At 31.8% G+C, this 27,392-nt stretch overlaps 1 protein-coding gene across 8 annotated transcripts in view; it reads right to left on the minus strand.

Moving 5' to 3' along the window:
• Positions 1–26,932, minus strand: part of LOC123716690 (very low-density lipoprotein receptor) — a 152,307-nt gene extending 125,375 nt beyond the window's left edge. For 4 of the 8 annotated variants that reach the window (XM_045672545.1, XM_045672540.1, XM_045672544.1 and 1 more), the window contains exons 1-2: positions 26,565–26,930; positions 17,061–17,183 (exon numbers count right to left, since the gene is read on the minus strand). In XM_045672545.1, coding sequence (XP_045528501.1) covers positions 17,061–17,183; positions 26,565–26,739 — 298 coding nt within the window. In that variant the 5' untranslated portion in view covers positions 26,740–26,930. Of the gene's footprint in view, positions 1–17,060; positions 17,184–26,564 lie in introns of all 8 variants that reach the window. The other 4 variants (XM_045672539.1, XM_045672537.1, XM_045672538.1 and 1 more) reach the window with 2 other exon arrangements.
• Positions 26,933–27,392: the final 460 nt, after the last annotated feature.

Below are 27,392 nucleotides of genomic sequence, written 5' to 3' on the forward strand. Positions count from 1 at the left end.
GCACACCATCACATTCAGTCAGGGAGCTAATGACAGCCTTTAGTTGTGTTTTTGAAAAACCACATGGAGAATTATAGTATTGATTAGCTGATTCCTATGACAGTAAGTCTTCCTTCCAAGACCATAAAACTTTTTCGTTTATAATGTTCAGAGGCAAGGAAGCAATAAACATATATATACACAAGACTACTGACCTAACCAACAATTAAAAAGGACTACTCTATAGGCGGTATTAAAACGAAGAATTGCTTTGTTCACGGGGCCATTACTCCGAAGGGCCGTAGAAGACCCAACAGTAAAAGTTAACAGCCGCAACGCATCCGCGGGCACGTTCGGAAAATACTTTTATGGGTGACAGAAGGTCAAAAGGGGCACATAAATAAACCGAGAGTACACCTATCTGACGTGACCTGGCTTCGTGAAAGCTTTTGTACGTCGAGTATCTGTTCACCTTTGTTTGAAGTATATTACCAAAAGTTATCGTAAGAAAAAAATATTTTATAGAAATGTCTAGAACATTCATTCGATATTTATGTATTCTCCATCATACTAGTAAACATTTCCAGCAAGTTTTAAATGATGATAGAGAATATGTCGTTAAGCTAATAAGTCGTTTCTCCTATATGTATATATAGGAGAAACTACTAATTACATAACGATATCAGAAATATATAAGGCAATGGATATATCAGAAAGCAATTTCTTAGAGACAATCCAGACGATGACGTAAATAATCTTAGCATAAAAAATAAATACAATCGAGAACTTACAGACACAAGATAACAAACAGCAGGTAAAAATGACATGGTTATTTATTTATTTATGAGTAATCTTACAGCTATGCATATCTATATTATAAAAGAAAACACTTAGACAATATGCAAAGCCAAAACAGTTTACATTGATAAACAACATATTAAAATAGAAAACATACGATTATTTATATTAATAGATAAAAAAAGAAAACTGAAATGAAATACTAAAAAAACGACAACTTAACATTTTAAAGAAGAAACTAGAACCAGCAAAGTTAAGTCACAGATTTCCCTCTTCTTAATATATTTTCTTACATCCTCTTTATGAAAGTGTAATTAATTATACACCAAATTTAAATTTGTAAGAAACCGCAAAATTAATAAAAGCACCATTTAGATAAAAAAATTTAACACAGACTATTAAAATTATTGTATCTTTATTTAAAAAAAATTAAATGGCTCTCTCCATAGTGGCTTATCATTAAAAAAAATCAAGGACACAACCACACGCAACACGACGAGCGAGTTTGCTTATCTTGCCGAAGCCGCGCACAAATTATTTGAGGAAGTCGATTGTGTATGAGGGTGTGCAACTGTTTAATCGGTTGCCATCTAAAATTCGCAATATTGGCGTGTTTAATAGATTCAAGGGGCCATTAAAAATGCATGTCAAAGTGAATGTAGTGGACTAAAATTGGGACGTGTATCTCGATCGTATATACAGAATATTTAGTTTCTCATGTAAATAAAATATAATTTTGTAATGAGAAATAGAGTTCTTTAAACATTAACACATATCTTAAAATCTATCATTAATTAAACATTAATATAGACAGACAATACTAATATTTACTTTATCACATTAATTAATGATCTTATCGAGCCACTACTAATTAAAATAATCCAATTAAATTAGCAATTAATAGAACTGGTGATAGATTGGATTGCTCATTAACATAGATTTCAATCAGACCTATTTACCGTATTCAATATTAAATCCGTGGCTTTGCGTATAAATGAAATAAAATTTCTTAAATGTTATGTAGTTAATTTGAAATTACAATGTTAAAAATCACAAATAAACTTTATCTTCAAAAGATTAATCCAAATTATTTACATAAACTATGTAATTATTCATCTCGAGAAGATCAGGATAAACTGACTCTCAAAGAATTGGCTTTCATTCGCATTTTTTTGAATTTGATCAATCAATATGTCAGAGCAAGACGCTTCTGTTTGCCATTGTTCCAACATTATAGATTAGGTACTTTTAATAATAGTAATGAATATGGAATCACTAAGACCTTGGCTAGCCAATAGTCTCTAGTCAATAATTACAAAATCTGGCACATACTAGGAAATTGAATAAACTACAAACGGTTTAAAAATGATTTGACTTTGACGTAGTTAATTTATAACCTCTGTGCTATATAATGACAATGACAGTTGGCAGTATTGCGACAAATATATTTTTTATGTTGTCAGTTATTTTACATCGTAGATTTAAAAAATTGTTTTATAGTAAAAACTAAAAAGTAAATCTTTACTTTATACTTCGTCGTATGTAGCTTGTGTATAGTGCATCAAAAAATCCTAACATTTGCAAAATATTTTTAAGATCAGAAAGTAAGACCTATTTTTGTTTCATAGATGGCCATGCATGCCAAAGCGAGATAAGCATTTTGCATTTATCGAAGTAAAAGCATTCGGCAAAAAAGTTGGATAGTATCATTAAATGCGCGGAAGTGGTCTTTAAATCCCCCTTTTATACCTATCCTAAGCGCAAAATTGTCAAGGTATTGAAACGAATAATATAAGATATATTAATTAGGTTGCAATCATTTTAATCCTATCAGTGACGCATTTAATCACTGATCAATGTGCGAAGTCACCTTGAGCAAACCTCGTCAATCTTAATTATAACACAAATACGTTGTAATTAATAACGTTAAGATTAATCACTGTATCATCAAAGTTTCAGGGTGTCATTATTATTAAAGAAACATTAATATGAGAAACGCTTTAGTATAAGTTTAAAAATCTATGAACATTACATAATAAGGAGTTAAGTGTCAAAATATTAACATATACAAATGTAACAGTAAGTATAAGGACTGTGACGAAATCTATAATTTAAACATTAACACTAACTTTTGAGCTAAAACGTAACTATATTACAATACAATAGACAATATGATATTTTTGAACAAAAAAAACTATGTAGTACAAGTGTACTACAGTGTGTAAGTCATAGGAAAGCAGCATTCTATTAATAAAAAATTTTGGAGAGACCATATAGGAAAGTGTATTTAATTATTAACACATCGCCTGCATCTAAAATGTAGCACAAATGATAAATTGTAGCGCGAAGCCCGTAGAGCATCTACAATCGCAGGCTACGATGCGTAGAATGCTGAAGCTTTGAATGTTAACCGAAGTGTTAAGTTAAGCTTTGGATCCAGCACCTCCGTATTAGTAATGTCAACGTTAGTTTGACTTAGGAAATAGTAACAATGCTTCTATTAATATGAGTCAGAAGTGCCAAGTCACAAATTATTTATTTCACGCAATATTATTTCATAATCGTCTATGATAAGGATAAAGTACGTGCTTTGTCTGAGAGTAAAAAAGTAATATAAAACAAAAGTGTAACCTCGATAATAGCTGACAAATATCTGCAATAGAATCGACTTAACATTTCCTTTATTAAATATAAATAACAATGATTCGCGTTTAATCGGAGATTTTCTTTTTTTAATTTATTGGGCCGAAAAGCATTACTGTCCCAATTTTGGCTAATGCATTTAAGCTGGATCGTTGCTAAAATGTATACACAAAAGCGAAGCAGGCAAATATCCAATATAATATTTTTCCAAAACATATTTTTTATCATCTACTCTCATCTTAAGGAGCGGAGAAGATAAAACCCTCAGAGGCCCGTGTAAAGTATCCGATTTCGTTGATATCAATCAAATCGCTTAAAACGATGGAATAATCGCTTCCGAACAGACGATTCATTTTTCATGATACAATCAACTACGAAAAATAATATTAATTTCCGTTTCCGATTTACGGATTCTTTATAAAAAGTTATAAGAAAATCTACTGATGAATATACTGTAAGTATTTCTATCAACGATACTGTTGGGCTTGATTAGGCTGGAAGCCCTCTGACCGATGACTTTTAGTGTAATTGTATGAAAAGTAGATTTTATTACAATTACATTTATATATTTCCTATAAAATAACACAGTTACGATACCTGCTGTGTCGCTGCTGAAACCCTGATTGGTTTTTGTTTCATTCCCTTAAATTGCAAACCACGAACCAATGTTTGCATGTGAATGGGGAAAAATCCACAATACTCATAGAGTACATTTCATTCGCGAAAAGCAAAGCGTCGTCTAACTGGTATCGCTCTACAAAGCTCAGTTTCGGTATGAAATATGTTTCCTTATCAAAGGGAGGTTGCGCACTTGCCTTTTTTGTATGTACCATTAATCAAACTAAATAGTAGGGGAGATGTCACGTAATTTGTATTTAGAATCTGTGTAACCTATTTTTATTACCACGCAACCTATTTCATGTAGATGTGGACTTTTGTTTACCTATAACAAAAATTAACCAGGGCAGTGTTGGCCTAGTGGCTTCAGCGTGCGATTCCCATCGCTGAGGTCGTAGGTTCAATCCCTGGCTGTGCACCAATGGATTTTCTTTCTATATGCACATTTATCATTAGCTCGAACGGTGAAGGAAAACATCGTGAGGAACCCGGCTTGCCCTAGACCCAAAAAGTCGACGGTGTGTGTCAGGCATAGAACGCGGATCACCTACTTGCCTATTCAATTCACAAACGATCATGAAACATATACAGAAATCCAGAGGCCCAGACCTAAAAGGTTGTAGCGCCATTGATTTTACAACATAAATAAAAAATCTACAAAATCACTGACTAAAATTTAGCTGAAGGAGGTAATTTAACTTGAATGGCTATTCCCAAATTAAGTTTCTTGTTAACGAGGTCGTAATTATTCCCGCTGCTGGTTTTTCCATCAAATTACCATCTATAAATACAAATAGCAATTTGAGTAATTTGATTCAAGTTAAAATTAAGTGATGTTTAGATCGAAAGTGAGGTTTACTGTTGAGAAATTATTATTTGAAAATCGTTTTACCTCAGTTAATAAATACAGCATTTAGCAGGATATAGTCACTAAACGCAAATGTTTTACAATACTTTTAAGACAACAATTGCTGAAAAGCACTCACATCCGTTAAAGAAGTTTTATTAAAACAAGACTGGTCAAATTCATGACTCAAGAATGAAAATTAGAATACTTTTGTTTTCTTCGTAGGGAAAGCGTTACGAGCAATTACCTACGGGCTACGCGCATCATTCGATTATAAAAATAGGTGCTCAGTCCGTGCTGTCTTACGTTGAATCAAAATTCCGCAAAGTACGGGTATAAATTAATTGTTATTTGTTATTAAATTATTCGTATAAAATACATCCATTTAATTACACATTCCAATATGTGCATACTGTATTCTGTTTACATAAATATTTATTAATAATTTGATGATAAAAGGGCTTCAAGTAAACAATTAATTTGATATAGATTTATGATCATAAGGGTGTAAATAGATTTTTAATATAACGGTGAAAATTCTACGACAAGGGATATCGTTCATATCCCAAAACTCATCCATGGAATCCACCCAATCCATCAAATCCAATTTTAATTAAATTTTAAACAAACACAATACCTAATCAAAATTTAATATTATGAGAAAATATTTCATAGTTTTTAAAATTTAATGAGTTTGTTTATGTAATCATAAATCGTTCTTTTAAGTTATCTTTAACCGCAAAAATACGATCCTCATACAATATTTTCTTGTGTTAACAAATGTTTATGTGTAATACATATCAGTAAATGTAACGTGGTATATGGGATGTGCGTTAAAATATAATGATGGTAATTTATTTCATCCTTTTGTTAGATTCCTTATCTCAGCGTTATTTACTTTGATTTATTAACCAAACAGCTCCGGGACATTAAATACGTTTTATACCATTTTACTCATTTATTTAGAATGGAACGTGTTATGTAAACAGTTCAGAAAAAAACTTATAAAAACGATATACATGTATGCTGCTACTTTTTTATAACAGAAGGCAAACGGGCTGGCGGCTCAACTGTTGTCAAGTGATACCGCCGCCCATTGACACTTACATTGTCAGTAGGCTCGCAAGTACGTTCGCGGCCTTTTAAGAATTGGTTGGTGAAGGACCCAAATTGGTTCAGTCGGAAGTACTGAAGTGGGCAGCTTAATAATAATAGTGATGGTGCAGGGAAAACCCTGCTTAATGAAATGCTCAGTTCTGGAAGGACGTATATAGAGGTTATACGGGTGGTATTTTGTAGTTCTCCCTTGACGGCCGGTGATGAAACTCATCTGCAGGTATTAATCCTTCCCTACTTAAACGTTCCTTATATTCTTTTATTATATATTAATTACGATACATCTAAAAACCGTATAATAATAATAACGAAATTATGATCATTTGTCGTAGTCATAGTCATAGTCCATATAGAAAATGTATATATCCAATCAGATAATTTCAATTTTTAAAAAAGTATTGTAAAACTACTCTATTACAAATGAAACAATGATAAAAATTAAGTTAGAATATAAAATTTAAATATGAAGTTGAAATATATTATTAAGCTGTTTACGCTTCAAATTGCGTCAAAGAAATAGGTCAAACAAACATCCTTCAAGCGAAGTATACAATTGTCCTTTTCTTTGATAAAAATAAGCTATTCTTAACAAATATGGGTCCAAAAGGAGTGTGTATATGTCGTTTGTAGTCGTACTTTGAGCGTTATCTTATTTTACGCATGATTAATAACATCATCATAGATTTTCTTTTGAACGATGTTGTAATGAAAACGTTTGATATTTCAACTACCAAATAATAGCAACTCAAAATTGCATTATGTATGTAAATTTACGCATTTTTTGTTATAAATGTTTTCAAGTAATGTCTACAGTTCAGGTATTGTAGGTATTGTAATCAGTGTAAATTTAAAATCAATTAAATCTAATTATTTTGAAACCTCCTTCGGGCATATTATAATTTGGAAAAATCACTACATTTTGTGTACTACTAAAAAACTAAAATGAACAGTAATTATAACGCCTACTACACCTTCATTCGTCTTTGCAACAAAACTTTGACCTCGTGATGTACCTCGTACGGCTTCATTTAATGAAAAGGCTACATTCAATAGCAGTGGACAAAGAGATTTCATAAAAACGCTGTCACTTTTTAGTACGAAGTAATTCAGAAGCAGCCTTTCCAGTGTGACCACTTTGTCACATTAACGCGATAGTAAAATAACACAATATGAAATAAACAACATGACACAATTTACAATAAACATTTTACTGAGGTAGGTAATTCCAGACGGTTACATTTTTGGTGAATTTTAATGGAAATAGGGCCTCTCAAACCTATTATCTTTAGGTTGGTGTGAGTTACGAATAAAAGTATTAAAATAAAAACACTTTTTGAACGGATTGAAGCTATGTATTATTATTAAAAACTTATAATTATTTACGTAATTCTAAATTTTATTTTTTTTCCGACGTTTCGCGTGCTTTTCAGCGTGCGTGGTCACGGTGACGCATTCCGTTCAAAACGTGTTTTTCTTAATGTGTAACAGCTATGTTAACAAAAGACACTACTAGGATTAAAAGAATATATATTTTTACAACGTCGTCTAATATTAACAATTACCCAAAGTAGCTCTCCAGTTGTTCTATTAAAGCATCCAGCACTTAAAAGATTATATTTACAAAGACAACGTCAACACAATTAAAATAATAAGCGTTTATGATTATCCCCGTGCCGGGACGTTAGTCTTAGTGAAGGGTACTAAGACTGTGGCTCAATACTAGTTGGCGAATGACATATATATATATTCTTTTTTATTTTGATGATGATACGTTGATTTGCGTACGTAAGATTTGCGTACTTCCATAAAGTAATATAGAAAATAGCTAGTTCGATTAAGTACCTTTTAACTCAAAAATGTGTTTAAAAAAATATTCCATGTTTTGTCTTTGGACGGATCTAGAATTCGCTCCGAGGACATTTTCACCAGTTAGTGAATTTATAACGAACCAATAAAATGTCAGATTTTGATACATGATCGGCTAATATGCATGTACAAGCTAGACACAACGCTGTCCATCCTTGGTCTACTCTCATATTAAAATTTCATACATTACAAATAAATCAAACCTAGACATTATTGTGCGCGTGTGTCAAGCTTACGCGGGAATGTGACAAAATAAATGCCATTACACAACAAAATATCTACTAAAGCCGCGGGTTACGCTATTGATCTTACGGTTGCAAAGTTTTTCATAAAATACTTTACGGAGACACCTTTTTACTTATCCGAGATTTGGATAATGGACTTGGTAACCCGTTGGGTACTTAAGTACTTTATATAAAGCCGTTTTTACACCTAGAGCAATCGCTAAATAGATGACCTACTAAAATCTGCATTAATGCTTCGAATGATCTACCCCCTTATTCATAAAAACGTAAAATAGTTTAACCGCAACGTTTTAACTAAACTACAGATTTGTATTTTTCAATCATTTGGAATAACTATATATGAAAGAAAAAGAGAGAATATAAAATAACATATTCAAATGTAAAACTATATATGAATATGTGTCAATATGTGGCCTACGCCAGTACCACTGTGCTACCTACGCTCATCGCAAAACTGGCTGCAATTTTGCAAAATCTAACACTACATTTAAATCAAAGAAAAAAAATATTTATGGAATAGTTATCTAATTCCGATTACATTGATCACACGATGCATAAAATTCAAATATTATTGATATCGTGACTTCATTTCCAAAACTGCTCCCTTTGTTTAAGATTTAAGTTATTTTAAGTTTAAAGCTCCTTAAACCCAGCCTTACTTAAGCCAACTTCCGTTTCCATGGCAACTACCGCTCGACAATTTAACGATAAATGGTAGGTAATTGTATTTAATAGCCACGAATAAAATCAATTAAAGAAAATGTTAGTTCCAAAGCGATTTAGGGATAACTCGATTAAAGTGAGGAAGATTTGGGTCGCGGGTTGTGTTTGCAGAAATTTGCTCAGAAGGTTTGAAATCGTAAAAGTGTAAGACGTGAGTAGAAAATAAGCTTTGTCGTTGGGACGTAACGAACTTCTAGGACCGTATTGTCCAGTTGTCAGTCCAATTTTCTTTGTAATTTAATTTAGTTCGTACTTGCCTTACAGAATTTTAACAAAACTTGCAGACAGCGTGCACAAGTACAGCTGTCCTTGGACCGATCTGGATGTTTAAGGTGTCAAACGATCGGATTTGCAGAGAATAGAATTCAGAATATAAGCTGTACTGTCTCATATAAATTCCAAAATTCGCACCGCCGCATCCTGACAATGTATACGTCGTTGGTTTATTAACCTATATCGATGTATGAAACGGAAATTATCGCTTAATACATTTAATTAAAATATTGTTACTAAATACGTTTTAGTGCAATCATTTACTAACAAAATTAAAGAAACTTCGAGAAAGATTAAGTACGTTAATACAATTTAATTAAATACGACAAAAACATTCTCAAGTTACCTAAACTGCATCCTAAACCCGGTCTAAAACTAATTTCGAGAACTTTTCTTTCAAATGACCGTATTATCTCCGAAGCTATGAAACAAAGCCGAGAAAGATCTGTTTCGTTATCTTGCCAGTTTTCCCGGTAGGCGGGGGTTAATGATGCTGAAAATTCGTTGAATTTCTGAACGAAGAGCACCAAATCGTAGAATCTACAGACTATGCAATAGCATGATTACCAGAGCTCGGGGCGTTATGACCGACTTAGTTAAATCAAGATACACCACGTACTGAAATTAATGCAAATGGAAAGTCTTGTAATGGCTTTGTATTAGAGGGTTTTTGGCCACATTGTCAATATAATCAAGCCATACTCTAAATGGTATTATATAGTCAAACTAAACGCTCGTTTCTAAATATTTATGTAGCTAAATTTAGGAATAAAATTAATTATAAATTATTATTTGACTTAAGAAGGCTTAAACATGCCTTACTTAACAGCGTCCTAAAAAGTAGAATATCATTTAAAAAACAAAGAAATGTGTAATGTATGCTGCATCCTTTTAAGGCACAAAAGAGCAAAACTGCTTCGGCTAAATTTTTCATTTAACCAGCCTGTAACATCTTTACATAGACATAGCTTAAGTTATGTTAATAAGTATTTAATAAAAAAAACAACGCGTGTCTACTTATGTACACGCGTTAGAAGTTATACTTCTACTAAACTTACTCTCGTATTTTTTATCTAACGCGCCAAAAGAAGTATAACCTCAAAAATATATAAAACACAATCAAAATTGTATACAAATAATAACTGATTTAAGCGAGTATTTCTCGGCTCGATCCCAGGCAATTGGTGTTCATTTAAAATTGGTTAGACGCAGGGGACCCGTTTACCACATCGTTATGTACGTATGAAAATGTTTACATTTATTGAATTGAATACGTGACCATTTGTCATCTAATTATAAATATGTGTTTGTTGTATTATCCTCATGCCATTAATATTGTATTATTTAGGCATAAAACCCTGACAGGTGGGCAGTTACCAAGATATATGTTCAATAAAAATTCGGACTAATAATATGGATTTTCCTATATTATTTACCTCTCTAGGTAAAGTTGATAATGACCTTGTTATCCCACTGAACTAATATGAATTTCCTCAGAAATAGACCTTCATTATTGAGAATCAAAGGCATTAAGTAGAGATATAATTTGTGGGGTATTTCACAAAACAAAAGGGCCAGGCCAGTGGCAAATTATTTTATTAACATTTTTCGAATTTTATATTCTCTTAATTCTTTTAACAGAATATAAAATTCGAAGAAAGTTTCTTCTTTTAACAACATAACTACCTCTAATAACATCATGAGGTCCTTTAACCACTATAGAGAATACTAATTTTTGGGTTGTTTTTTTTTATATTTTTTTCTTTTGCACCTAGATCAGCCCGTGTTATATCACACCATCGTATTATAAAGCCTCTAAATAGCCCCTCAAAATCCCTTTTCATTACAAATATATAAAACGAGTTGATTAACCTTAACCAAAAAAGCTTTAGTAGTCCGATGTGTTGCCTACTTCAAAATCTCGAAGGAGATTTACATTTCGTCGACGCATGTATTTTTTTAATAAATTGACAGCAATTAATTATCGCTAACGAGCCGGAAAATTAAACAACTTATTAAATCAAAGGTTCTGCGGTTTTCCTGTAATAATTATTTCTACTAAATGTTATTGTTTACAATGTATTACCATAAACTCTTCAAATTTATATTGACAGTACAGTCACGTCGTGGGCGGCCATATTTTAAAATTGAACGCAGCTGTCTGAATTCAGAATTAAGCAATTTTAGCGGAAAAAAGCAATTTCATTGTGATAATTATTTATGTACTCGACTTAAATGCGTTATCGCCCTATAAATTTTATCGCTTTAACCTTGTGAATATTTATTTGCTAAAATTAAACACGGCGTACATTTTAGAATAAGGAAGAATAGAGGACGTTACAAAGAGTATTTGAAAGAATAAGTGGATTTGGACAAGACACACCTTGTTTTGCAGAGCAAAAGTATGAGTTGGTACCCAAAAAATGTAACAGGGAAAAAAGCATACAGTATGAGAAATGTGAAGAAGATATAAAACTGGTTACAGGCAATGTTTGCTCAAAAGTTAGGCAATATAGGGTAGAATGGAAGAGCCTGGAGGCCTTTGTCGGCATCGGCAAACGGACTTTAAGGAAAAGGAAACTTATCTGAACTTGAGACCATTTTTTTATTTACACGGTGGTACACATTTTTTTATTCAGGATAATTTCATGCTATACATAAATATACGTTCTGGATCGTAACAAACGCCTCCAATTTATTCTAGCATAAAAGAAGCCGCACTTGTTCTATTAAATAATTTATTCAGATAAGAATCACATACCTTACATGAATGACAATAAAAAGAGCATTTTGATAAACAAATATTTTATTTATATACGAATAATTATTGACATTCTCACTTTGTCTTGAAAACCAACACAGTACTAATTCCTACATCACTGGCCTAAAAAATAGGCCTACATTAACAGCAACTGAAAAGACTGCATATGTATAATATGAAGCAAAATATTCTGAAACAATAGAACCCTCGCGATAACAATGCTTTCGTTTTAATGAGAGATATGTGGAGTATCCCACTACATTTATTCAAAATTTGCTTCACTGCACAACCATACTAAATCGTCAAAGTAATTAAAGTGAAAATACCCTTAAGGAATAACGAGATTAGTAATTGTATATTAATTACCACAATAAATTATTTACGACTTCTTCGAAACGAAATTTTGTTGCGAGAACAATCCTCGTAGGATTCAAAGCAACATTAATTTCTTTAATAGTCGAAAGCAATCGGTCTGATTAAATTTTAAACCAGAATGGTTCTTTGTTCCGCACTAGTAAGGTGTTAATGGTGTGGTTTGGTGCCAACCTAGAGCACAGTACAAATTACTTAATTGGGATTCCCGTACATTAGCAGGATCTTAAAAGATGTAAGTGTAAGAAGATTCGATAGATATTTATAAATATTTGAAACTAGTCTGGCCATAAATACTGTCACATATCTTTTCCTTTTTTTTTGCAAATATTTAACAACTTTCGATTTTCCATATTGTAATTTGATTTTCGAGTTCAATATCAAATTACAATATGGAATGTGGTTTTTAAGAATATAGGATTTCAGTGATCGCCTTGAACAAAGTGGGTATGGGAGCCGCCGGTCATATTCCAGACACATTTCAAAAGCTTGGTATCAGCCGTATGTTCGTGTATCGTAATATCTATGTATGAATATGTTTTATGTTTTGCGGTGACTTTAATCAATATGTAAGTATAAATTTTAATAATATTACATTACTTTAGTTAAAAAATGTATTTTCATTTGCAACAGAACTTATGGCTGGACTAAGTATATATACTAGGGTATCCGACAAACGTTGTCCTGTACACACGTCTTAAATACAAAAAAATCTAATTATGTAAATCATTCTCGACTCCACTTGAACACACAAAAAAAAATTCATCAAAATCTGTCCATCCGTTTAGGATTTTAATTACGAACACATTCACATAAGATTTATATATATACCAGCTGTTTATTTACTGTATAACTAAATAACCTAGGGGCCGTTCAATTGTTACTGCAATTTATCCCCTAAATGGACTCCTAAACTACTTAACCGATTTTAAATTAAATTGGCACACCGTGAGCAGTCTGGTGCAACTTAAGAGATAGGATAGCTTAGATCTTTAGTTATAGTCGCAATTTTATTTTATTGCAAATTATTTGTCTATAATTAATTGACAGTTACAATTATCTGTTAACTTCAAAAGATTCTAACAGATGTCGATACTTTTCGACTGAATTGAGTAAGTAATCAATAGATGGCACTGCTATGGTAAACCGACAAACGTGTCATATAAGCTACAATTCAATATCATGATTACCACGTGTTATTGAGGCTAAAGTATTAGGTAAATATTAGGCTTCTTGCAAGGGAAAAAAATTAACTCTGATGGGGCAGTCCAAATCGCCTTCACAGATTTTATTGATTCCCGCCAGTCTGGTTTTTTTAGTAAAGGGATCAATGATCTACCCATGAGATGGCAAAAGTGCATAGAAAACAATGGTTCATACTTTGATTAATTAAATATATTATATTTTAAAATATTCGACTTTTTGTTCCTCCCATACAAAACGCCAATTTCATATGTAAGGACCTAATATATTAACACTCTTAATGGGAGTAAAAAAAAGAAATGCATGTCTGAAATCCAAGCACTAAAATTTGATATCGGTTCTAAGTTCGGAAGACACCCTTATTTTATAGCAGCAATTACTACCACCCTTCATCTTGAATATTACAAGATTGGTTTAGAGTTTTATGGGTTTTCGGGGATCCCGGTTATTGGATGTCCAAAACTTAGCCGTATTTGTCTCCCAACTTTGGTTTAATTTAAAGTTGTTTAAAATTACGATCGCCTTAATCTTTTGAATATTTACCAAGCCTTATTCATCTTTTACGTTTGTAACGAAGCACAAAATACCAGACACTTTTAAAAATGTTAAATAATCAGCATCATAATAATAATAATAATCTTTATTTCTTCTGTCACATATACATAGAAGGTTATTATGACTAAACTAAGATGATAACATTTGGATGTGTATGTGAGAGACTGGTCTCTGTAACAGGAGACCTGAGTGACAGATAGCCAGCCTCTCCACCACCACAATGACCTAATTGTACAAGATACAATAGAAGAAAATAAGTAAGTGCTAAAATAATGTTAGCATCTCGCATTACTATTACGTAATTTCTTTTTAAATTTTAAATAATTAAATAATTTTAAATTTTGTCTTATCTGCAATTTTAACATAAAAAGTTAAAAATTTTCGTTCCCATGAGTAGTTAAATTATATAGATTTACTGTGTAAACATGCTAATTGTAGACAATAAGAGCACGACGTAAAACTTATTGTGATAGGGGTATTTATAAAAAGAGGTTCATTTCATTGAAGCTGAAAATTCTTTGATAAAAAGTTTGCTCGTAATTAAGCCTTGTAGCAAAGAGATTTATTTAACAATTCGAATTTTGAATTTTCATGTCTATTGTTTCAAATTGTCTGGTATGTTGTATTGTGAAATAAACACACACATCATAATTAAGAAATGTGTCTAAAAACATATAAGATATAAGGCTTGGTATATATTCAAAAGATTAAGACGCTCGTAATTTTATGCAACTTTAAATTGAACCGACAAATAAAGCTAAGTTTTGGACATCCAATAACCAGGATTCCCGAAAACTCTAAACCAATCTGTTTCATTACTATTATTACTTCTTTATATACAAAATTGTTCACGCTATACAAAAGTTACATAATACTAGGTAAATAAGGTATTTTGTTTCTTTTCATTTAGGTTAATTTTTATGTTTCGTTCTTATACTGTTTAACCTACAATTATGTTCGTTGCTTTTAGGTTTTTTATTAACTATACAATTTCTATAATCCAATGTAGTTGATGTATTTTCTAAGCATTCAAATTGTCTGAGTAGAGTAACACCTTTAATAATAAATGACAAGCATGTAATTCTAACCGACGAAAGCAGTATATAAATTTTGAAGATCTTTCATACTCTGCAATAGTGAAAAAGATATTTCGCTAAATTATATCACGTTGAACCATTAGTCACTATTAGTTATGGGAGCATTAACAGACTGAGGAGTCGACTGAATGTTAGTCGTGTAATGACTTGGCTTTATGTCACTCTTTACCTAGTATTTTCATTCACAATATATAAATTGATATCATTGGTCGAATATTAACATTAGTTTAAATGATATATGACTATTTTAGGAGTAAAGGTAATATAGCCTTTCGTCGGCTGTAATGATTTTTATATTCTGAGAGAGCCTAAGAGCTTTTAACATAATTGTTCGTATTTTAATGAAGTTTCTAAGTATTAATACCTTGTGTTAGTAGGTAAGTTAATCTCCAAACTAGATAGTTTGTTTTCATTCAGTTAAACATTGGAAATAGAACTTAGAACTTAGCAAGAGCTTATATTGAAATTTGATAACCTAAGACCAATATTAAAATTTTCCTTTGATTCGGTAGACGCATGCGCAGTATAAGGCAAAAGGGCGCCGTCACGTCGCGGTCGGCGAGTCATCACATCAATAAATCCATATACCAATCATACCCATCGAATGCAATCAGTCTCAATTATTTCATAACTCCAACGCTCAGTGTAACGAAAAAATAAATTATATTTATTTTGTTTTGTTTATTTCCACGAACATTACACAATAGATGGAGGTAACGTATAGAGATAGGTTTTTAGATGTAAGTACCTTATAAAGTTTGATGTGTAACTCGTGTTTATTAGGTATCAGCAAAACTTTAACAATACTTTTTATGCATACGAAACTATACTATTTCGTTGGGAATCGACCTCTATTTCATATGGTTATAAATCTAGGCTGAACTTATCTAAAACTTACTGTTTACGAAGAGTAACTGTTCATATATTCAAATCAAATTGTCCTCTACAATAAATATGCTGTCAATGTCAACATTTTGTTTTAATAAAGCCAAGATGAATACTAAAGACGGTTGCGAACGTTCACAAACAATAGTTGTCGCTTGCCGGTTAGTTCATTAGTTTATATCCTCCTGGTACTGTGGTACTATTACGTATTCCTCTCTGGTCGTTATTAATACACAATGTATACATACAGCACACACTACGAAACTATGTATGAAGTCGTAATATCGTTACAATAGACACTAATAACATCTCCTCTTTCATTGGTTACATACACGCCTTATTAACAATGTGTGTTATTCCATTAAATAATATAAAGTTAAAAATTTCTGAGTGATATATATGTCTTAGAAATTTTATTTCTCTCTTCAACTAATTTTTAAATTTCGAATTGTGATGAGGTATTTATTTTATTTGCTCTTTATTAAGGTGTATGACCACCCAGGCTTCAGAAGATCTACACTCCTTATATGGAAATTATATTCGTTTTACATAACAAACTCCCAAGCGAAGTTAGAGAATTGTCACTAAATAGATTACTAGACTAGATAGAAGCTCTCGTTAAACGTAAATTAATTGATAAAGCTTTGTATACATTTGACGGATATTAAATGAACCTAATCCTTGGGATTGATTTGCTCCAGAGCAAACAATTTTTATGGCACAAAACTTGCGATTAAAAATAGTGACGAAAAGTTTCTTGCCAGTTCTTCTTGCCCGGTCTACGCCCTTGACTTGCGAAAATTTAGAATTAATTAAACTTTTCTGACGTTCATAAGTGTACTTGTTTACCTATATGAATAAAGTTATTTTGACTTTGACTTTATTTATGTGCACCGTTGCACAAAAATTCGAGTAATTTTATATTTGTTGTTTTGATAATCGTAGTAACTACTTAGAACTTTTAACAGAAAAAATTCAAAACCAAATTTAAAATTGATACAACATTTTGATAAAATTTGGGATTCATTCAGTTAATAAAACTTTATAAACGAATATAAATAAAATGAATAAACAAGTACCTTTTTTGCATTCCTCGATATTTTCGTCCGAGTTATCGCCACAGTCGTCCTCTCCCTCGCACACCCACGACATGTGTATGCACATCCCGTTTGCACACTGAAATTGTTTCGGTGTACACACATCTGCAACAAAACGTCATAACATTGAGATCCCCAGACATTCGGGTGCATTGAAGCATGGATTAGTTCGCACTTAGGCTTATCTTTAAAGGATGGAGGCATGGCCTATTTAATCAGTCAAGTTTCGTCTTGAGCCCTGTCAATATCAATATGCCCAAATTTCATTCAGAAAAAATGGTTTGACAAACCCGAAATTCTATTAAATTAAACCCTTTAATTCAATAGCTTGACGTGATTATCTGCTTATTTTTATTCACTTTAGGAAACATTTCTTAAAATTTAATTTATTCAATCATTTTTAGGAAAAGCTCAAAAATATTTTCAGTTAAAAAATGTAGACTCGAAAAATCTAATCACCTTTCTACGCGTCCCTGTTCGCATACAGTTATATCATTTTACAAAGTCAGCATCAGCTACTCTTTACCATTCAAAGAATTATGCGCAATAACATCTTATCATATTGCACGTTACGATTATTTGTTATCGTTTGCATGACATCATATAGCCTTTGAAGGAGCACCGTTCATACTAACGATAAGAGAAAGATAAATTTCTGTATCCCGCTTTGTGATACCTTGAATAGTTTTGACATGGGTTCAGACAGTGTATGCGAATTTCTGTATATATCCTTGTCTTTGAACATTACATCTATTGTACACAGATGTGGTATTGCGAACTAAGAGATGGTCTGGAAAATTAAATTTTAATCAAGGTATTTTAAATTATCCTATATTTTTGTTTCGAAACTAACTCGTTTTTACATTTTACATTACTTTTAAATAAAACAAATAATGTCCTATTTATTAATAAAAAAACATTCTCTTAAAGGCACTTCATTAAAGGCATTAATCACTCATCTACATGAAAGCTATTACCGAGTGCTTTAAAAATTTTAAAATAAAATTACCGAGAAATAAGGGATGAAAATGGTGAAATTTCTTCATTTTAGGAAATTACACGTTTTTAAGCGTACATGAGTTTTAAGTCGTTTAAAACTGTTATATTCGATCATTTCTTTCTTAACGGGGATAATTTTAGTGCAACACAAATAATGCGTGCGTGTGGAATACTTTTGTCATAACCCATAGATAAGTGATCAGCCTTTGCCTTCAAAACGGAAGGATCATTTTGTGGGTTTAAGTATTATGTTTTAATATCCAAGCTACTAAGATGCCATCTCTACTTTATACACATATTCTGTTACCTGTGTAATTAGGGTTCTTTAATAATAGAGGATTTTATTTTTAATCTATATTACTCATTCGAGTAAAACGAATATTAATTGCTATGAAACGAATGTTAAATGATTGCAATGTTGAAATGAGTGCCTGGCGATACGATTTAGGTAAACGCATCGATTATAAAACTAAGAAAGCCTAAGTGAGAAAAATGTACAGCACTTGCTCGTACACATTCCCATCGATCCGATTCTAAGAATCAGTTAACTAGAACGCATCGTTGTCATTAATAGTAATAGCACTCACTCAGTACAATTGCTCCAACTGACCCCTTGGTAAATATATTCCATTTACGCCCTATTTTAAGAAAACTCCGATGTCGATGTGTATTTTAATTAATCAATAGGGGACTCATGACAGTTACGGATGCGTAACCCGGTTGACAAGCAATCTATGAAGCACCCTCTGTGTAACATTAAGTGCAAATTAAGCGGGTCTATGGGACTCGGGAAACACCAACATCTTGTTTAGTTTACGGGAGTTCCATACATTTAATTTAAAACTTTTGCGTATATAGAAACGCGAATCTATCTGGCAACGATTGGTGTAAGAGATATAATAGATAATATATATAATAATCATAATTAATATAATACAATAGATAGTAATGACGAATATATAGAGATAGTATTTAAACGTATTTGATGATCATATAAGTGATCCTAATTATTGAAACTGATTTGCTCTTTAACGATTAAAAAGAGTGGCGAAGAGTTTCTGTCCAGTTTTTCTTACCCGCTCTACGTCGTTGACTTGCGAACTAGTTTGGGTTGGAGTTAGTATGAGTATAATATAGAGAATGAATAGTAATCATTCTAGAATAATAGAAAATCATTACATTTCCTGTATTTATTTAAGCTTCGTTACATCAAAATAACATAAATAATGGATCCAACAGGCGGCCTTATCGCTAACAAGATGTCTTCCAGTCAACTCTGGTAAGAAAAAATGAAATACTAACTGTATTTGGCGTAAGAAGACCCTAACAAAATCAACAAAAATAAAATTACAAGTTACACTGAAAAATTATACTATTACCACACCTAACCTAAAATAAAATAAACATATGTGTGGGCTCTTAAGTAAGGATCATCATAGTAGGATATTTAGGTTTATTAGTTCTTATTTCTCAACCAGAGTGTTATAAACGTGAAGTCACCCATCGGCCACGGCGACATAAGAATTTTCATGCGACATAGACACGTATCAAAAGCCGACAATCTCCTAACCTATGTGTCTTCAACGAAACAGGAGATAATACAACTATTTAATAACGTTCATTCGTAATCATAGCAATCAAATATACAGTATTTACAATTTTTTAGCCTACATAGTAATAATAAAAATAATTAAAAAATTTAAAAAAATTTAAAAAGTTTGGTCTCTGTGTACCTTTAACGCTGGCAGCAATTCCTCGCTGTCTTGCGATACTTATTCGTTGAGCGAGGAAACCACCAGCTCTTGGATTACCGGTACTATTTACCAGGCGCCGTCTTAAATCTCTCTAAGCGCCTGTACACTTGAGACGTACGGCCAAAGAGTACTCTACTCCAAAGGGAACAAAATCGAAGTTGAAGGAAAAACTCTTATATTTGAGCCGTTTATTATTTTCCGCCTGCTCTGCGGCCGCCCTACCTTTTTTCGAGGGGCTAACACACAAGTAGTATCCCATACTAAACTCCGGCCACTTGCCCTTATTATTTAATTAGTTCTTCTAGTAATTCGATGCTAGACGAAAATTAAACAAGCACAGCGCTGAATAGACATGTAAAAAGGAAAATTATAAATTGTTATTAAAATAAAGCTCTCTAGTACGCTCTTAACTGTTTCATCAGTCACTTGCATCATTTCCTAAGTCCAGCCTTTCATCCCGACTCTAGCGCTTTATAATTAAAAGCAAAACAATACTCTTCAATCTTTTGCTTTAACTATACAATCTATTTACAGCTACTTGGCACACGAGTTGAGCGGTAGTTAGATGTAGGATAAATTTGAAATAACATTTTAAAAATTAATAAATACAATTACAACACATTTATTTTAGTCCGTACAATTGGACCAAATAATGAGAGTACATAAAGAGAGAGTAGAGAGAGAAGGTACATAAAGTCCCAACAAGCGGAAAATGAATAAAATTGTTCAAAACATAATTATTAATTATAAATATATAAAAGTTCCCCATCATTCCCATGTATGGAATTTTTATTATTCAATGTCAAACGGCAAGTTTTATCATAAAAGTCCTTAGATAAACATGTAGATCATATCGAAAAGTTTTTAAAATATCCCAGAAACGGTAGCTCGTAGGTAAAAAAGTTTTAATACATTTTTTATACATAATTTTATGATCTACATTTTTGTCTATGGTACTTTTATGATAAAACTTACTGTTTTGCTGGAAATCACGAATCATTTTTTTTATCTTTGACATTGAATAAAAAAATTCCAAACACGGAAACTTTTAAATATTATGTATAATTATCTTTTGAACAATTCTATTGATTTTCAGCTTGTTAGGGCTTTATGTACCTTCGAATGTCTAAATTGACCGAATTGACTATTTCTAGATAACATGTTTTTCATTAAATAATTTATTTGTTATTTAATTTCAATACAAAAATACATAGGTATTACTAATATTCAGACAAAGTTTCACGAAGCAGTTCACATTTCAGCACATTTTTGTTCGTTATAAAGCGATAATAGGATCAATTTGAAGACGATATTTGGGTCCTACCAGGTTATTTAAATCCAAGCCACCTAACACATTAACGGCAATTACAAGCAGGATAACAGACAAACGGGTTTTAGAATATCTTATCGTGCCCAACACCACTGACCCCATAGTTAACATTAGGGACATATAGAACTCTTTTACATAAGGTCTTTAATCTCCTGCGTCCATTTGTATTTAATATCACGGTTAACAACTATATTAACCTTGTACACTATGAATAATAATATAAGTAATATTTGTGACGAAAATTACAGATTAAAAACCGTTAATAATACAATAATCTGTGGTCATACAGCCTTTTAATTAGCGTCTTTGGTAATTTCGATAAGCAGACCATTTTAAATCCTAAACTGGATAAATACTTCGCCACTGAGTTGGGTTCCTGTGGTGGAATACAAATGGAGCATTTATCCCCGAAAGCCAATTTGTATGCAAATTACGGGTTCGTAACTATACTCGTTAGTTGCTCATTTTCGAAACGTCTGCATTTGCGACTTATTCAAAAATCAACTTCCGAAGAAAATTGCAACATCGTGCAACTAAGAAAAACAATAGTTTTCAACTAATTTTCGCTTTAAACTGTTAGTGTAATAAATATTGAAGTAAATTTTTTATTGTTCTGTACAACGATACCGGTTGAATATTGAACTACATTTAAATCATTTTTAAATAGAGAGACTAGCCAAAATACAAAATTTGTACATGTGTCTTTAAATATGACAACTTAAGAGTCCTAGGACTAGATTTTTAAAAGCTGTTTAACTACCAACCGTAAAACGTGAGCAATAATTCGATTATAATGCTAGTATTTTTGAAAACTCGTGCCTTATTAAGGCATTGAGGAAACGCATTCCTGTATGTTTCATCCACTTGCCTACCGAAAACTTTTTTTTCTATTATATTTTGATTCAACTAAGTTTATGATATTATATAATAAAATTTCTGTAACCGGAACAAACTTACTATTTTGTGAAATGCCTTAAACATGCATAATAGATTGAACGCTTAACATTTTATATAGAGAAAAATCAATCTACAGATAAATTACTTAAATTAGTTGAATACGGCCAGATAAACGTGCCAGTTCCAATATCTTACTGCGATGTATCATCCATGAAATTTTATACGTTTTACAACCCGTCACGCTGTTCGAAACAAATCAAAAAAGTTCTAAATTTGTTGAGTGGGTACAATTAGAAGCCTCGACCCGCAGCTACATGAACGTAAACTTTTCTCATATCAGATCTTTTGCAGCTAACACGGAAACTTTCCGTGTACTTTTAGCCAGCATAAAAACACTGCTTTATATTATAATATTTTTGTATAATTAAATTAATATACAAATATTTAAAGTTGAGGCCATGTAATACTCGTAAAAACAAGCTTTTCTACTAAAGCCTTAAAATAAATGCATAGAAATATTTTCCTGACACCTTGTAAAGGTACTTTCATGAAGTTCTGTTCATAAACAAATGTGCATGTTTCATTTTATAAGTAGGTACGCCCTATAACCGTTTCAATTTTTACATCACGCGAGAATCTCCCTTTCTTATAGATCGAACACAGTCATACGACACATCTAAATTAAAATAAAACCGCCTATTAAAAGCCAGCATATGACCACAAATTAAAATATCCATTCAAACAATCAATAACGCGAGTTATAGATGCTAAATCTGAATTTTATTTAAATGCATTGTATGGAGTGGTTATCGTTATAACACTACTTAAAAAGCGCTACTTATCTTTCAGTAAAAGAGATTTTTTTTAGTATTTTAGTTAAAAGTAATAAGATTAATCTCGTTTAGGTAAATCTTTATATCGTAAGTAGCTCCTACATACTGAAATTTGATAAATCATGGATATTCAAGGCAGTTTAAAAAAACTTTGTTGAAATATATTGCAATACAAAGTCCACAACGCAATTGCATCTCATCAACTGTCGGGAATAATTAATTGTGAGTGAAGTTCAAAACAAAGTGAATTGCTTCGTATAACCATGCAAGACACAAGTTTCGGAGTAAATCTAACTTGCGCCTTGGATCGCTTTAACGTGTTTGTCTTAGTATTAATTGATATTATATTATTTATTACGACACTTAACACAGCTCGAAAGATAACAGTTTTAATCGCATTTCAATTCTGAATTTTAATAAAATGTGTAAAATAGTATATTTTCATTAATGTAGGCTGGTTGTTTAACTTGCTCAAACTGATATAATCGGATATATCAAACAAAGAAATATACAGTTAATGTAGGACAAAACTATACAATATATTATTAACTCAATATAAATAAAAAATACACAGTGGCGCTACAACTTATAAATCTGGGCCTCAGATTTCTATATCAGTTTCGTAATCATTTGTTTTTTCTAATAAGCAAGTTGGTGATCATCCTTCTGTGCCTGACACACCATCCAACTGCCATACATTTTGGGTCTAAAGCATACAGGGTTTCCTCATAATGTTTTCCTTCACCGTACAAGTGTTAAATGCGCCATAGAAAGTCCATTGATGGACAGCCGGGGATCGACCCTATGACTTCAGAGATGAGAGTCGCACGCTGTAGCCACTAGGCCAACACTACTCCAAATACTCTCTTGTATACTCAATATCCGAAAATTTATAATTAGCCATATGTAGTTTATTATGATTAAATTCTTTATTTTTATATCATCCGATATTTGATAAAACTTTACTATGACAAGTGCAATACCTTTTTCATTTTTCACAAAATGACGGCTCCTTGAACACAAAGCCTTTATTGCCTCACAATGCGATTGTGTTCTTTCATCTGGAGGCTTTATAGCCGTCAGCGGCATGCCAAAATTGAGACTGTTATCCTCGCAATATTTAACGCAATTTTATGACGCGACAAAAACTGTTTATAAACATTAAAACTCAATATTGTATTGTATGTATTTAGTCATGCTTTAGCGCACTAAGTTAGATTGTTCTTATTGCGTATATTCTATTTAACAAACTGAACTAGTTTTATGATCCGAGAAATTATTAAAATATTACTAATATTAGATTTACTGTGAAAACATAGTGCATTATCTCGTAGGTAAACGTCAGCACTTTTTCTTCACAGTGCATATTATCAACTTTTTATGAATAATTATGACTGATTGGAAACGCAATAATGTATTTATTTTCCATCATAAATAAACAACTAAATATAGTTCAGTTTAAATTGGCTGTATGCCATTGAATTGTTGAACTTTGCTCAGTTTCAGGAAAACATGACTTTCAGTTGATTGAATGAATCTCTATTTTAGTTAAGATCAATATATCCGTACAATGTGTATGCAAAATATGAGTTGCAAACCGCAACAAGGCTGAATATTATATTTCATATTTAATATCACGAAGACATGTGTCTTTCATATTTACAACTTAGTTATTTTTATATTATCTATAGAGTCCAGCCATAAGTTATGTTACAAATGTGCATTTTTTAAATAAAGTAATGTAATATTGTTAAAATTATACCTACATATTGATTTATTTTTTTCCTTCCTATTGGGGTTTCGACGAATTCTGTCTTCAACATCAGTAACAGCTTTTGTAGTTCTAACAACAAGCAGCCGCCCCGATCTTTTCTGGTCTTCGACAGGCAAAGTGCTATTGTGTTGATAGTACAATATATGAACATACGGCTGATACCAAGCTCTTGAAGCGTCTGGAATATTACCGACGGCTCCAAACCCACTTTAGGCAAGGCGATCACTGCAATCCTATTTTCTTTAACACCACATTCCATATTGTAATTCAATAATGAACACGAAAAATATATGTGAAATGGCGCAAAATTGGAAGAAGTTTTTGAAATAGTATACGTGTTCCAATTTCAAAATAATTAAAAACTTAATTATAACAGAAAAGTTTTTATGTAACAGTACTTATGGCCAGACTTGTTATAATATATAAAAATCACTATTTTACTAAAGTTTGCTTTAAAAATATCGCTTTGTCATATTCTTGCATGTTATTTTTCTGTGTACTTTTATTCGTTTCTGGGGCGAGTTGGGGAACCATAGGTACTTGTTCCATACGTTAGGAAGCAAATAGTAAAAAGTTAGGGTAAGTAAAAGATCTACACACATTATTATTTTGTTTAATGTGTCAAGTTGACGAGAATTCCATTAATGTTTAGCTCAAACCATTGTTCTTAGAATAAAATATATGATGACGACATAGCTCATAATAAAATCCGATGAAACCAAAGAAATTGAAAATTACAAAGGAAATTTCCATTTAACAAATAAACTTCCATTGGGAATTGTTTAAACGTTATTTATAATAAAATATTCAAAAAAATATTAGGAAGTCATTGAAGTGATTGACCCGCACAAGATCATTACTAAATTTCTTGCTTGATCTTTTAGTTCTTTGTTTATTTTTTTACATAGAAAGCACTTTTATTTAAGAGAATCAGTTTTTTTAGGTAATAAAAACATTTTCTAAGGCATAGGGACCATATTATCTCCGTGTTGTCCTATTCTACGTCGTAATGCAGAAGCAGCGCTTCATGAACATAATTATCTTACATTATACTAAAATTAAATAATAGAAATACATCATTATATAAAGGACAATAGCTTACGCTTGAAATAATAAATACATGTTTAAAGAAAGAAAGAACTTTCAACGCTAACTGCTGATTTCAAGTTTTTTTTTTATTTTATTTTAAATATTTTGCTTCTGCTTCTGTTATTGTTATTTATTATATTCACTTTTTTGTTGTACTACCTACTAGGTATAACTTATGTTTGCAATATTGACTAGATTCCTTTTCGCGTAGATTGTTCATTTTAAGAATCAATCTTGAGCTATTGTCGTTGATAGGCCGTTATGCAGGCATTTTATATATTGACTGTCTTCTCTGATTGCAAAATTAAGGTACTGAACAGTTTTAACCATACCGTTTATCATATAAGACTATAAATATTTTAATTTGTATTATCTAAAAGCGGATAAATAGGTAATGTCATTCTGGGTGGCGTGACTCTTAAGATAGTTAACCTTATCTACCTTAGATAAAAACAGTTTATTAAATTCAGATATACATAAACATCAATAAATATATAAAATGTCGTAGTGTCGATAGAATGAAAACACAAGCAAAACTAGTTTATGATAATTGGGAATACGACGTGACGTTACAATTACCATTATGCTGTTAAATACCAATGTTACAATACGAAAAGGCAAAGTAATCCACTTTATTATACAATAAAACAGATACTGCGTTTATTAAATTGTATGTATATTCAGCAGAAGAATTCAGAATATGTATTTATATTTAATAACTCTAATCTAATCATCTAATAAATAAACATTACTATTTACAATCAAGATCTTAATATACAGACCCTGGTATTAATTTAAAATTATACTTACTATGAGCGACGGCGGTTGTATTTGAACCTAAAACTCCGATTAGATTAGTGTACATAACACATATAAATAAACACCACCACATACTGGCACAATATTTGGGGGCTGCCCGTCGACAGCCCACCAAAATGAACATTATTGTCAGAAAAACTTTCGATTTCGATACTAGCACCAACATTCACCAATAACAAATACTGATTGTGTTACGTGTTATGTCATTTACTTCGTCCTTGTATTACACAAGGTAACACTAAAGTAAATAATTAATTAAAGACGGTAATGCTTGAGTTTATTCACGATATAATTTGAGGTTATTTTTACGTGCCACTAGTGCGAGCGCGACGGCAAATGTCGATTGTCTTGTCGGCCCGCGTACCAGAAGGGCAGGTGTGAGGGGACTGGGGACTACCGATGCCGCTAGATGGCGGGAGCGGCACACCAATGACGTACGTCCATTTTGGCGGATGACGGCTATGCGTAGTGCACGTTACCATAGATAATGATAACGCTCTACTATTGTTTATTATTGATCACGAATACTTTATGATAACAAAAATAAATATCCTCTTACAATATTTCGATAACAACTAACTGCATTAAATTTTATTTGAATAACGAAATCCATTAACTGAAATAAAAACAATTTAAGCTTGAATTTAGTTATAATAATAACACATAAAATTGGTAATATACGCAGAAAAAAAAGTTTTGTTAATACCTTTGGGTTTGCCTTGATAAGGTGTATTTAATGTAGTCTTACCCTTCGACTACCGTTCTGCGCGCGCATCTTATATTTGTTACGACCGATGGAAGATGTCGCGGGGGCGTGGT

The sequence above is a fragment of the Pieris brassicae genome, chromosome 11, assembly GCF_905147105.1.
Source record: "Pieris brassicae chromosome 11, ilPieBrab1.1, whole genome shotgun sequence".
Classification (NCBI taxonomy): domain Eukaryota; kingdom Metazoa; phylum Arthropoda; class Insecta; order Lepidoptera; family Pieridae; genus Pieris; species Pieris brassicae.